The 14,746-nt window shown below is 40.9% G+C and overlaps 2 protein-coding genes across 2 annotated transcripts in view; one reads left to right on the top strand and one right to left on the bottom strand.

Annotated features, from left to right (window-relative positions):
- The window catches only part of SPIN4 (spindlin family member 4), a 210,203-nt gene that overhangs the window by 66,315 nt on the left and 129,142 nt on the right, over positions 1–14,746 (top strand). The gene's annotated exons all lie outside the window — the stretch shown is intronic.
- Positions 5,207–7,542, bottom strand: LOC100454053 (inversin-like). Its single transcript, XM_054544180.2, is given in 3 exon segments — positions 5,207–5,842; positions 5,845–6,933; positions 7,515–7,542. Coding segments are annotated over 3 exon segments (1,629 nt in total). The 3' UTR covers positions 5,207–5,330.

Here is a 14,746-nt window from a genome sequence, read left to right as displayed (position 1 = left end):
TGAGATAATCATGTGGTTTTTGTCTTTGATTCTGTTTATGTGATGGATTATGTTTATTGATTTACATATGTCAAACCAGGCTTGCATTCAAGGGATGAAGCTAACTCGATCGTGGTGGATAAGCTTTTTGATGTGCTGCTGGATTTGGTTTGCCAGTATCTAATTGAGGATTTTTACATCGATGTTCATCAGGGATATTGGTCTAAAATTCTCTTTTTTTGTTGTCTCTCTGCCAGGCTTTGGTATCAGGATGATATTGGCCTCATAAAATGAGTTAGGGAGGATTCCCGCTTTTTCTATTGATTGGAATAGTTTTAGAAGGAATAGTACCAGCTCCTCCTTGTACCTCTGGTAGAATTCGGCTGTGAATCCATCTGGTCCTGGACTTTTTTGGTTGGTAGGCTATTAATTATTGCCTCAATTTCAGAGCCTGTTATTGTTCTATTCAGGGATTCAACTTCTTCCTGGTTTAGTTCTGGGAGGGTGTATGTGTCCTGGAATTTATCCATTTCTTCTAGATTTTCTAGTTTATTCATGTAGAGGTGTTTATAGTATTCTCTGATGGTAGTTTGTATTTCTGTGGGATTGGTGGTGATATCCCCTTTATCATTTTTCATTACATCTATTTCTTTCTTCTCTCTTTTCTTCTTTATTAATCTTGCTGGCAGTCTGTCAATTTTGTTGATCTTTTCAAAAAACCAGCCCTGGATTCGTTGATTTTTTTGAAGGTTTTTTTGTGTCTCTATCTCCTTCAGTTCTGCTCTGATCTTAGTTATTTCTTGCCTTCTGCTAGCTTTTGAAAGTGTTTACTCTTGCTTCTCTAGTTCTTTTAATTGTGATGTTAGGGTGTCAATTTTAGATCTTTCCTGCTTTCTCTTGTGGACGTTCAGTACTATAAATTTCCCTCTACACACTGCTTTAAATGTGTCCCAGAGATTCTAGTAGGTTGTGTCTTTGTTCTCATTGGTTACAAAGAACATCTTTATTTCTGCCTTCATTTTGTTATGTACCGAGCAGTCATTCAGGAGCAGGTTGTTCAGTTTCCATGTAGTTGAGTGGTTTTGAGTGAGTTTCTTAATCCTGAGTTCTAGTTTGATTGCACTGTGGTCTGAGAGAGAGTTTGTTATTGTTTCTGTTCTTTTACATTTGCTGAGGAGTCCTTTACTTCCAACTATGTGGTCAATTTTGGAATAGGTGCGATGTGGTGTTGAGAAGAATGTATATTCTGTTGAGTTGGGGTGGAGAGTTCTATAGATGTCTATTAGGTCCACTTGGTGCAGAGCTGAATTCAATTCCTGGATATCCTTGTGAAATTTCTCTCTCGTTGATCTGTCTAATGTTGACATTGAGGTGTTAAAGTCTTCCATTGTTATTGTGTGGGAGTCTAAGTCTTTTTATAAGTCTCTAAGGACTTGCTTTATGAATCTGGGTACTCCTGTATTGGGTGTATATATATTTAGGATAGTTAGCTCTTCTTGTTGAATTGATCCCTTTGCCATTATGTAATGGCTTTCTTTGTCTCTTTTGATCTTTGTTGGTTTAAAGTCTGTTTTATCAGAGACTAGGATTGCAACCCCTGCCTTTTTTTGTTTTCCATTTGCTTGGTAGATCTTTCTCCATCCCTTTATTTTGAGCCTATGTGTGTCTCTGCACGTGAGATGGGTTTCCTGAATACAGCACACTGATGGGTCTTGACTCTTTATCCACTTTGCCAGTCTGTGTCTTTTAAGTGGAGCATTTAGCCCATTTACATTTAAGGTTAATATTGTTATGTGTGAATTTGATCATGTCATTATGATGTTAGCTGGTTATTTTGTTCATTAGTTGATGCAGTTTCTTCCTAGCATCGATGGTCTTTAGAATTTGGCATGTTTTTGCAGTGGCTGGTACCGGTTGTTCCTTTCCATGTTTAGTGCTTCCGTCAGGAGTTCTTTTAGGGCAGGCCTGGTGGTGACAAAATCTCTCAGCATTTGCTTGTCTGTAAAGGATTTTATTTCTCCTTCACTTATGAAGCTTAGTTTGGCTGGACATGAAATTCTGGGTTGAAAATTCTTTTCTTTAAGAATGTTGAATATTGGCCCCCACTCTCTTCTGGCTTGTAGAGTTTCTGCTGAGAGATCCTCTGTTAGTCTGATGGGCTTCCCTTTGTGGGTAACCTGACCTTTCTCTCTGGCTGCCCTTAACATTTTTTCCTTCATTTCAACTTTGGTGAATCTGACAATTATGTGTCTTGGAGTTGCTCTTCTCGAGGAGTATCTTTGTGATATTCTCTGTATTTCCTGAATTTGAATGTTGGCCTGCCTTGCTAGGTTTGAGAAGTTCTCCTGGATAATATCCTGCAGTGTTTTCCAACTTTTTTACATTCTCCCTGTCACTTTCAGTTATACCAGTCAGACGTAGATTTGGTCTTTTCCCATAGTCCCATGTTTTTTGGAGGCTTTTTTCGTTTCTTTCTACACTTTTTTCTCTAAACTTCGCTTCTCGCTTAATTTCATTCATTTGATCTTCCATCACTGATACCCTTTCTTCCAGTTGATCGAATTGGTTACTGAAGCTTGTGCATTTGTCACATAGTTCTCCTGCCATAGTTTTCACCTCCATCAGGTCATTTAAGGACTTCTCTACACTGGTTTTTCTAGTTAGCCATTCGTCTAATCTTTTTTCAAGGTTTTTAGCTTCTTTACGATGGGTTTGAACTTCCTCCTTTAGCTCAGAAAAGTTTGATCTTCTGAAGCCTTCTTCTCTCGACTCATCAAAGTCATTCTCCCTCCAGGTTTGTTCCGTTGCTGGTGAGGAGCTGCATTCCTTTGGTGGGGGAGAGGCACTCTGTTTTTTAGAATTTTCAGCTTTTCTCCTTTTTTTTCCCCCCATCTTTGTGGTTTTATCTACCTTTGGTCTTTGATGATGGTAACGTACAGATGGGGTTTTGGTGTGGATGTCCTTTCTGTTTTTTAGTTTTCCTTCTAACAGTCAGGACCCTCAGCTGCAGGTCTGTTGGAGTTTGCTGGAGGTCCACTCTAGACCCTGTTTGGCTGGTTATCAGCAGCAGAGGCTGCAGAACAGCAAATATTGCTGCCTGATTGTTCCTCTGGAAGCTTCGTCTCAGAGGTGTACCTGGCTGTGTGAGGTGTCAGTCTGCCCCTACTGGGTGGTGCCTCCCAGTTAGGCTACTCAGGGGTCAGGGATCCACTTGAGGAGGCAGTCTGTCTGCTCTCAGATGTCAAACTCCGTGCTGGGAGAACCACTACTCTCTTCAAAGCTGTCAGACAGGGAGGTTTAAGTCTGCAGAAGTTTCTGCTGCCTTTTGATCAGTTATGCCCTGCCCCATAAGTGGAGTCTACAGAGGCAGGCGGGCCTCCTTGAGCTACAGTGGGCTCCACCCAGTTTGAGCTTCCCGGCTGCTTTGTTTACCTACTCAAGCCTCGGCAATGGTGGGCGCCCCTCCCCCAGCCTCTCTGCTGCCTTGCAGTTCGATCTCAGACTGCTGTGCTAGCAATGAGCGAGGCTCTGTGGTTGTGGGACCCTCTGAACCTGCCGCGGGATATAATCTCCCGGTGTGCTGTTTGCTAAGACCCTTGGGAAAGCGCAGTATTTGGGTGGCAGTGACCAGATTTTCCAGGTTCTGTCTGTCAAGGCTTCCCTTGGCTGAGAAAGGGAATTCCCTGACCCCTTGCACTTCCCGGGTGAGCTGATGCCTCACCCTGCTTCGGCTCTCGAAGTGGGCTGCACCCACTGCCCTGTACCCACTGTCCGACACACCCCAGTCAGACGAATCTGGTACCTCAGTTGGAAATGCAGAAACCACCTGTCTTCTGCGTTGCTCATGCTGGGAGCTGTAGACTGGAGCTGTTCCTATTCGACCTTCTAGGAACCGCCCCTTAATGTCTTTTTTTCATCCCTGATTTTATTTATTTGGACCTTCTCTCTCTTTTTCTGGGTCTGGGTAAAGGTTTGTCAATTTTGTTTATATTTTCTAGAATCCAGTGTTCATTTCATTGATCTTTTATTCATTTCAATTATATTTCTGCTCTGATCCTTATTATTTCCTTTTTTTTCTTCTATTAATTTTGAGTTTTCATTGTTCTCGCTTTCCTAGTTCTTTAAGACACCTCATTAGGTTATTTACAGTTTTTCTACTTTTTTGGTATAGGCACTTACAGCTATATATTTTCTTCTTTGTACTCTTTTCACTGTATCCCATACGTTTTGATATCTTGTGTTATCATTATCACTGGTTTTAAGAAATTGTTCATTTTTCTTCTTAATTTATTCATTGACCCACCAGTCACTCAGGAACATATTGTTTAATTTCCATGTGTTTTTATAGTTTCCAAAATTCCTCTTGGTATTGATTTCTGGTTTTATTTCATGTTGATCAGAGAAGATACTTCATATAATTTCAATTTTTTTAATACTTTAAGAATTGTTTTGCAACCTAACATATGTTCTATCCGTGAGAATGATACGTGTGCTGAGGAGAAGAATGTGTTTTCTGTGCCCATGAATCCAATGTTCTATAAATATCTATTATGTCTATTTAGTCTGTAGTGCAGATTAAGTGCAATGTTTCTTTGATTTTCTGTCTTTATGACAGAATGCTGAAAATAAGCTGTTGAAATCTCCAGCTATCGTATTGGAGTCTATCTCTGTTTAGGTGTAATTATATTTTCTTTATATAACCAGGTGCTCCTGTGTTGAGTGCATGTATATTTATAATTCTTATATCCTCTTACTGAATTAATTAACCCTTTTCTCATTGTAGAGTGACGTTCTTAGTCTCTTATAGTTTTTTCTTCTTAAGTATGGCAATTTGTGCTCTTTTTTGGTTTCCATTTCCATCTAATATTTTTTCATCCCTTTATTTTCAGTCTCTGTGTGTTTTTTATATGTAAAGTGTGTTTCTTGTAGGCAAGGGATCATTGGGTCTTGTTTATTTATCCATTTAGCCACTCTATGTATTCTGATTGGAGAGGTGAGCATATTTACATTTAAGGTTGTTGACAAGTAAGGACTTACTCTTGCCATTTTGTTATTTGTTTTCTGGTTGTTTTGTGGTCTTCTTTACCTTCTTTCCTTCCTTCCTTCCTGTCTTTCTTTAGTGAAGGTGATTTTCTTTGGTGATTTATTTTAATTTCTTGTTCTTTTTTTTTTAAATATAGTGTATGGTTTTTTTTTTTTTTTTTTTTTTTCAGTTAACACATTTTTAGGTGAATCAGCCTTCAGGTACAGAAATTAAAGTTTTCCCGAGGTGTAAAAGATTACCAGCAGAAAATCTGAACTCTGCACTAGCTATGCCAGCTCCCCCGAACACAGTCTTCCTCCATAGGCAGTCAAGGTTTTGTTTTGCTTTTTGGCTGAGTAGCTGATTGCAGGTTATAAGAAAAGTTCTTCAATCTTCCACTGTTCTCAAGGAGATGTATACACTGTAGGTTGCTCACTGAGTTGAGACGCAGCACAGAAGAGGCTTTTATAGATCTTGTAGGATGATGTATTTTCCCTTCGTGAGAACAACCATAGATTTGCTTAAGCACTGAGTGCTTGGTGGACTTTGTGCCTGAGGTGCCCTTGGATGGACTCTTGGGGGCCTTGTTTACTGCAGTGGTTTGGGGGAGTTTTAGTTCCAGTTCCTTTCTCCAAACCTGGAGAAGCAATGCTGTACACTCTTGCCTCCATCTGTCCACATCTCCAGCTCCAAGCTGCTTCATATGCCGAAGGTGGGACAGGTGCTTCCTGAGCTTGTAGCTTCGCCAGGCACGCTGGATGACTGCTGCTGCCTTGTTCTTTTTGCGAAACAGCTCTTTCCTCCTTCGTTCTCTCTGAATTATCTGCAGTCGGAGCTCTGAAAGTCCTCGGACAGGGTAGATGTCTCTAGCCTCCTGGCTCCTGACCTCAGCTCCTCTGTGCTCTGTGGCAAATCTGAATAGAGCCCTCCTGTGAGCTTGGCTTGTGTCACTTTGTTTCTTGGTGTACGATGGTGGGGAGGATTCTGCCCAGCATGGACTGCCTCCCCCCGGGCACTGCCAGGGCGGCTAGAACCAGCCGGGGAGCACCTTCCTCCTTTGAGCTCTTGAGTGCGCCTTTTCTGGGGGGCACATTTGGCCTTGGGTTCTGTGTCATGCCGCCTGTTGGGCTTCCAGTGGCTATCGTGTGGTGGAAGGCTTGCAGCTGCCGGCCTGGAGTCCTCTCCTTTCTCATCAGGCCCAGCCACCCTGATACAGGAGGGCTGCTTCATGAAGCCTTTCCCCTTTGCACACCGCTGATCACCAGCTGTCTCACCTCTGGACTTCTCAACAGAGGGAACTCCTGGATGCCTGTTTCCATCACTGCCTTCATTGGGTCTGAAGTGGACACAAGCAGATTGGCCTTTAGAATGTTCTCTGGCTGTTTCATTTGGCCTTCTGGAGTTTGTTCCCTGCAAATCTGAGGAAACATGCTGCTCCTTCTGGAGGGCTCTGCCTAGAGACCCTCCTGGAGATCCTCTGCTGTCTCTTGGCTCAGGGCCTTGGGCCACGTTGCCAGCAGGAGGCTGCTTGCTGGGGGCCCGGCTCTGCCTGCTGGGCACATCCTGGGTGCTGGGCAGACAGGGAAGGGCCTGGGTTCTGCAGGAATCTGGGCTCCACCTTCCTTTTTGCTGTTCTGCCTCTTTTCATTTGTTTTCTTCCTCTCGCTTTTTGGCAGCAGCATCTTTTCTCAACTGTTCATGCTTCATGAGGAGATTTTTCCTGTCTTGGAAGGCTTTTCTGACCTTGTACCCTTTGTAGACAGCTTGGATTTTGAAGGCGGCGATGTCTTGTATGGCTGCGATGGACAGGGCACCGTGCTCCAACATGAACTGGATCACTTCATGGCGCTCACCAAGCAAAGCATAATCAAGGGGTGTGTATCTCTCTTCATTGTTTTCCATCTGATTAGGGAAAGCAGCACCTGATTGCCCTGGCCAGAGCTTCCAACACTATGTTGAATAGGAGTGGTGAGAGAGGGCATTCTTGTCTTGTGCCAGTTTTCAAAGGCAATGGTTCTGGTTTTTTCCCATTCAGTATGATATTGGCTGTGGGTTTGTCATAAATAGCTCTTATTATTTTGATGTATGTCCCATCAATACCTAGTTTATTGAGAGTTTTTCACATGAAGGGCTGTTGAATTTTGTCAAAGGCCTTTTCTGCATCTATTGAGATAATCATGTGTTTTTTGTCATTGGTTCTGTTTACGTGATGGATTACATTTATTGATTTGGGCATATTGAACCAGCCTTGCATCCCAGGGATGAATCTGACTTGATCATGGTGGATAAGCTTTTTGATGTGCTGCTGGATTCAGTTTGCCAGTATTTTATTGAGGATTTTCACATTGATGTTCATCAGGGATATTGGTCTAAAAATCTCTTTTTTGTTGTGTCTCTGCCAGGTTTTGTTATCAGGATGATGTTGGCCTCATAAAATGATTTAGGGAGGATTCCCTCTTTTTCTGTTGATTGGGATATTTTTAGAAGGAATGGTACCAACTCCTCTTCGTACATCTGGGAGAATTCTGCTGTGAATCCATGTGGTCCTGGACTTTTTTGGTTGGTAGACTATTATTTATTGCCTCAATTTCAGAGCCTTTTTTTGGTCTATTCAGAGATTGAACTTCCTCCTGGTTTAGTCTTGGGAAAGTGTGTGTGTCCAGGAATTTATCCATTTCTTCTAGATTTTCTAGTTTATTTACATAGAGGTGTTTATAGTATTCTCTGATGGTAGTTCATATTTCTTTGGGATCAGTTGTAATATCCCCTTTATCATTTTTTATTACATCTATTTGATTCTTCTCTCTTTTCTTCTCTATTAGTCTTGCTAGCAGTCTATAAATTTTGTTGATCTTTTCAGAAAACCAGCTCATGGATTCATTGATTTTTTTGAAGGGTTTTTTTGTGTCTCTATCTCCTTCAGTTCTGCTCTGATCTTAGTTAGTTATTTCTTGCCTTCTGCTAGCTTTTGAATGTATTTACCCTTGCTTCTCTAGTTCTTTTAATTGTGATGTTAGGGTGTCGATTTTATATCTTTCCTGCTTTCTCTTGTGGGCATTTAATGCTATAAATTTCCCTCTACAGACTGCTTTAAATGTGTCCTAGAGATTCTGCTACATTGTGTCTTTGTTCTCATTGGCTTCAAAGAACATCTTTATTTCTGTCTTCATTTCGTTATTTGTCCAGTAGTTACACAGGAGCAACTTTTTAGGTTTCCATGTAGTTGTGCAGTTTTAAGTGAGTTTCTTAATCCTGAGTTCTAATTTGATTGCACTGTGGTCTGAGAGACAGTTTGTTGTGATTTCTGTTCTTTTGCATTTGCTTAGGAGTGTTTTACTTCCAATTATGTGGTCAATTTTAGAATAAGTGCGATGTGGTGCTGAGAAGAATGTATATTCTGTTGACTTTGGGTGGAGAGTTCTGTAGATATCTATTAGGTCTGCTTGTTGCAGAGCTGAGTACAGGCCCTGGATACCAGGCCTTGTCTTCTTGATCTGTCTAATATTAACAGTGGGGTGTTAAAGTCTCCCATTATGATTGTGTGGGAGTCTAAGTCTCTTTGTAGGTCTCTAAGTACTTCCTTTATGAATCTGGGTGCTCCTGTATTGGGTGCATATATATTTAGGATAGTTAGCTCTTTTTGTAGAATTGATCCCTTTACCATTATGTAATGGACTTCTTTGTCTCTTTTGATCTGTGTTGGTTTAGACTCTGTTTTATCAGAGACTAGGATTGCAACCCCTGTATTTTTTTGTTTTCCATTTACTTAGTAAATTTTCCTCCATCCCTTTATTTTGAGCCTATGTGCGTCTTTGCATGTGAGATGGGTCTCCTGAATACAGCACACTGATGGGTCTTGACTCTTTATCCAATTTGCCAGTCTGTGTTTTAATTGGGGCATTTAGCTTATTTATATTTAAGTTTAATACTGCTATGTGTGAATTTGATCCTGTAATTATGATGTTAGCTGGTTATTTTGCCCATTAATTGATGCAGATTCTTCATAGCATCAATGGTCTTTACAATTTGGCATGTTTTTTCAGTGGCTGGTAACAGTTGTTTCTTTCCATGTTTAGTGCTTCCTTCAAGAGCTCTTGTAAGGCAGGCCTGGTGGTGACAAAATCTCTCCGCATTTGCTCATATGTAAAGGATTTTATTTCTCCTTCAGTTATGAAGCTTAGTTTGGCTGGATATGAAATTCTGCATTGAAAATTCTTTTCTTTAAGAATGTCAAATATTGTCCCCCACTCTCTTCTGGCTTGTAGGGTTTCTGCTGAGAGATCTGCTATCAGTCTGATGGGCTTCCCTTTGTGTGTAACTCTACCTTTCTCTCTGGCTGTCCTTAACAGTTTTTCCTTCATTTCAACCTTAGTAAATCTGACAATTATGTGTCTTGGGGTTGCTCTTCTCTAGGAGTATCTTTGTGGTGTTCTCTGTATTTCCTGAATTTGAATGTGGGCCTGCTTTTCTAGGTTGGGGAAGTTTTCCTGGATAATATCCTGCAGAGTGTTTTCCAACTTGGTTCTATTCTCCCCATCAGTTTCAGGTGCACCGATCAGACGTAGATTTGTTCTTTTCACATAGTCCCATATTTCTTGGTGGCTTTCTTAATTTATTTTTCCTTTTTTTTTTCTCTAACCTTGTCTTCTCACTTTATTTTATTAATTTGATCTGTAATCACTGATACCCTTTATTACACTTGATAAAATCTTCTATTGAAGCTTGTGCATGTGTCACGAAGTTCTCATGCCATGGTTTTCAGCTCCATCATGTCATTTAAGGTCTTCTCTACACGTTTATTCTAGTTAGCCATTCGTCTAATCATTTTTCTAGGATTTTAGCTTCCTTGCAATGGCTTCAAACATCCTCCTTTAACGGCCAGGTGCGGTGGCTCACGCCTGTAATCCCAGCACTTTGGGAGGCCAAGGTGGTTGGATCACAAGGTCAGGAGATCAAGACCATCCTGGCTAACATGGTGAAACCCTGTCTCTACTAAAAATACAAAAAATTAGCTGGGCGAGGTGGCGGGCACCTGTAATCCCAGCCACTTGGGAGGCTGAGGCAGGAGAATGGCATGAACCCGGGAGGCAGAGCTTGCAGTGAGCTGAGATCGTGCCACTGCACTCCAGCTTGGGTGACAGAGCAAGACTCCGTCTCAAAAAAAAAAAAAAAAGAAAAAGAAAAAAAAATCCTCCTTTAGCTTGGAGAAGTTTGTTATTACTGACCTTCTGAAGCCTACTTCTGTCAGCTTGTCAAAGTCATTCTCCGTCCAGCTTTGTTCTGTTGCTGGCAAGGCGCTGCAATCCTTTGGGGACAAGAAGCACTCTGATTTTTAGAATTTTCAGCTTTTCTCCTCTGGTTTCCCCCCATCTTTGTGATTTGTCTACCTATGGTCTTTGATGTTGGTGACCTACAGATGGGGTTTTGGTGTAGATGACCTTTTTGTTGATGTTGATGCTATACCTTTCTATTTGTTAGTTTTCCTTCTAACAGTCGGGTCTCTCAGCTGCAGGTCTGTTGGAGTTTGCTGGAGGTCCACTCCAGAACCCATTTGCCTGGGTATCACCAGCAGAGGCTGTAGAACAGCAAATAATGCAGAACAGCAAATATTGCTGCCTGATCCTTCCTCTGGAAGCTTTGTCCCAGAGGGGCAGCCACCTATATGAGGTTTCTGTTGGCCCCTACCGGGAGGTGTCTCCCAGTTAGGCTACACGGGGTTCAGGGACCCACTTGAGGAGGCAGTCTGTCCATTCTCAGAGCTCAAACGCTGTGCTGGGAGAACCACTGCTCTCTTCAGAGCTGTTAGACAGGGACGTTTAAGTCTGCAGAAGTTGTCTGCTGCCTTTTGTTCAGCTATGCCCTGCCCACAGAAGTGGAGTCTAGAGGCAGTAGGCCTTGTTGAGCTGCGGTGGGCTCCACCCAGTTCAAGCTTCCCAGCTGCTTTGTTTACCTACTCAAGCCCCTCCACCAGCCAGGCTGCCACCTTGCAGATCGATCTCAGACTGCTGTGCTAGGAGTGAGCAAGGCTTCGTAGGCGTGGCACCTGCCAAGTGAGGCACTGGAGAGGATCACCTTGTCTACTGGTTGCTGAGACCTTGGGAAAAGTGTAGTTTTTGGGTGGGGAGTGTCCCGTTTTTCCAGGTAGTCTTTCACGGCTCCCCTTGGCTAAGAAAGGGAAATCCTCTGACCAGTTGTGCTTCCTAGTTTAGGCAACACCCCTCCCTGCTTCAGCTCACCCTCCGTGGGCTGCACCCACAGTCCAACCCGTCCCAATGAGATGAACCCGGTACCTCAGTTGGAAATGCAGAAATCACCCATCTTCTGTGTCGATCACACTGGGAGCTGCAGACTGGAGCTGTTCCTATTCAGCCATCTTGGAACACCCCCGCCCCTCAGGTATTTCATTTTCTTTGTGGCTATTGTAAATGGGATTGAATTGACATTCTTGAATTGGCTTCCAGCTAGAGTACTATTAGTGCATAGTAATGGTACTGATTTTTATGCTTTAATTTTGTATCCTGAAACTCTACTGAAGTCATTTTGTGGCTCTAGGAGCCTTTTGGCAGAGTCTTTAGGGTTTTCTAGGTATGTAATCATATTGTCAGCAAAGAGAGAGAGAGTTTAACTTCTTTTCCTATTTGGATGCTCTTTATTTCTTTCTCTTGTTCGATTGCTCTGTCAAGGACTTTCAGTACTATGTTGAATAGGAGTGGTGGAAGTAAGCATCTTGGTCCAGTTTTGTCTTGTTCCAGTTTTCAAGGCGTATGATTTCAGCTTTTGCCCATTTAGTATAACATTGGCTGTGGGTTTGTCCTATATGGCTCTTATAATTTTCAGGTATGTTTCTTTATTTATTAAGGGTTTTTATCATGAAGGGATGTTGGAGTTTATTTAATGCTTTTTCTACGTCTATTGAGATGATCATATGGTTTTTGTTTTTAATTCCGTTTATGCGGTGAATCACATTTATTGATTTGCATATGTTGAACCAACATTGCATCCCAGGAATAAAGCCTACTTGATCATAGTGAATTAATTTTTGATGTGCTGAAGGATTTGGTTAACATTTTGTTAGCATTTTATTGAGGATTTTTGCATCTATGTTCATCGAGAATGTTGGCTTAAAGTTTTTATTTTTTGCTGTGTCTCTGTGAAATTTTGATATCAGGATGATGCTGGATTCATAGAAAGAGCTAGGGAAGAGTTCCTCCTCCTCCTCAATTTTTTGGAATAGTTTCAGTAAAACTGATAACAGTTCTTTGTATGTCTGCTAGAACTCTGCTGTGAATCCATCTGTTCCAGACCTTTTTTGGTTGGCACCTGTTTTTTTGTTGTTGTTCTCGTTGTTTTGTTGGTTTGTTTGATTGTTTTTCTCATTCAATTTTGAAACCCATTATTTGTCTCTTCAGGTTTTCACTTTCTTCCTGGTTCATTCTTGGGAGGTTCTTTGTTTTGAGGAATTGTTATCCATTTCCTCAAGACATTTTAATTTGTGTGCATTTAGGTGTTCATAATAGTCTCTAACGACCTTTTATATTTCTGTGGGATTAGAGTGTCATCTTTGTCATTCCTGATTGTGCTTATTCGGATCTTTTATTTATTAATTTATTTTTTGTTAATCTAGCTAGCAGTCTATCAATCTTACTCTTTCAAAGAACCAAATATTGTTTTTATTGATTTTTTTGTATAGCTTTTTACACCTTGATATCATTCTGTTACTGTCAGATTATCGTTATTTCTTCTTTCTGTTAGCTTTGGGGTAAATTTCTTTGTTTTTTCCTTTTAAGTTCCTCTAGGTGTGATACTAGATTGTTCATTTGAGACCTTTCTAACTTCTTGTTGTTTGTATTTAGCACTGTAAACTTTCCTCTTCACACTCCTTTAGCTACATTCCAACAATTTTGGTATATTGTGTCTCCATTTTCATTTGTTTCAAATAATTTTTAATTTTTACCTTAATTTAGAATTTTTTTAATTTCTATGTACTTATGTAGTTTTGCGGGATCTTGGTATTGATTTCTATTTTTTTTCACTGTAGTCTGAAAGTGTTTGGTATGATTTCATTTTGTTTTAATTTATTGAGATGTGCTCTGTGGCCAAGCATGTGGCTGATTATAGAATATGTTCTGTGTGCAGTTGAGAAAAATGTGTAATTTGCATTTAGTGGGTGGAGTACTTGTTGACGTCTGTTAGGTTCAATAGGTCACATATTGAGTACAATTCCAGTATTTCTTTGTAAGTTTTCTGCCTCAATGATCTATCTAACACTGCCAATGGGCTATTTAACTCTTCCACTATTATAGTGTGGTTGCCTGAGCCTTTTCATATGTCGAGAAGAACATATGAACCCCTGACCTCAGGTGATCCACCTTCCTCGGCCTCCCAAACTGCTAGGATTACAGACATGAGCCACCACACCCAACCCATTAAGGACATTCTTGATTCAAGGGAGGAGATCAAAGTATCAACATTAAGAGGGGTTCGAAGATGCTGATTTCAACCCTCATAGATGATTTTGAGGAGTTCAAGACTTCAGTGGAAGAAGTAACTGAAGATGTAGTAGCAATAGGAAGATAATTATAATTAGAAGTGGAGCCTGAAGATGTGACTGAATTACTGCAATCTCATGATAAAACTTTGATGAATGAGAAATTGTTTCTTATGGATGAGCACATAAAGTGGTTTCTTGATTTAGAATTTACTTCTGGTGAAGATTCTGCAGACATTGCTGAGATTACAACAAATGATTTAGAATATTACATAAACTTGGTTGATAAAGCAGGGGCAGATTTTGAGAGGAAATACTCTAATTTTGAAAGAAGTTCTGCTGTGGGTAAAATGCTATCAAACAACATCACTTTCTATGGAGATACATTTCATGAAAGGAAGAGTCAGTTTATGTGGCAAATTTTATTGGTGTCTTATTTTGAGAAATTGCCACAGATGTTGCGGGAATCAGGAGGACTAGAGAGACCTCGGGGCAAAGCGGGAGGATTTATTGAGTGCACTCAGATCTAGTGGTTTAACATCTTGGGACTGGGCCTTAGAACAAAGACAGCACTTAACCTTTATACACGCTTCAAAAAGGGGGTGGGCTGGCCTGAAATAAGCTTACAGTGGCTCAAAGCGTACTGGCACAAAAGCAAGGATACAGAGGCAGAACAAAGGCAGTTAATTAAATTGCGACAGGTGCATAACTCAGGATTACATATGACTGTTGCTATACAGCCTAGATGGCTGTTATCTAGGCTTGCTCAAAAGAGCCTTGCACTGGCTTATCTCATAACCTTCACTATGGCGCCCAGGTGGCTGTAGCTCAGGCCTGCTCGGACAGCTCATGACTTTCGTTGTACTGCTTAGATAAAATGGAATACTTGAAGTTACTAGTTACATATATCAGGAATCTTTATAAACTCATACTATAAAAGAAAGGAAAATGTCTTTTTTTTCTTCCTTATGTTGAGGGAGTGCTGGGAGTCTCTAGAACACATTCTTTTGTGTCTTAGCTTCTCAGATAGTGCTTATCTAGGCTCTTCTTGGGTCTGGGCTGTGCCTTTTGCTGCCTCTGGGATAAGTCAGCCTAATACAGGAAAGCTTATTTCTTTTTCTTTTTAATTTTATTTTTCTTTCTTTAATTTCCTCCTCACAGACACTCTAATTTTCAATAGCCACCATGCTGATTAGTCAGCAGCTATCAACATCAGTATAAGACTCTCCACCAGCAAAAAGATTGGGACTCAACTA

This window comes from Pongo abelii, chromosome X, assembly GCF_028885655.2.
Source record: "Pongo abelii isolate AG06213 chromosome X, NHGRI_mPonAbe1-v2.0_pri, whole genome shotgun sequence".
Taxonomy (NCBI): domain Eukaryota; kingdom Metazoa; phylum Chordata; class Mammalia; order Primates; family Hominidae; genus Pongo; species Pongo abelii.
Note: the sequence above shows the minus strand (reverse complement) of the source record. Positions and strands in the feature narration are given on the sequence as shown.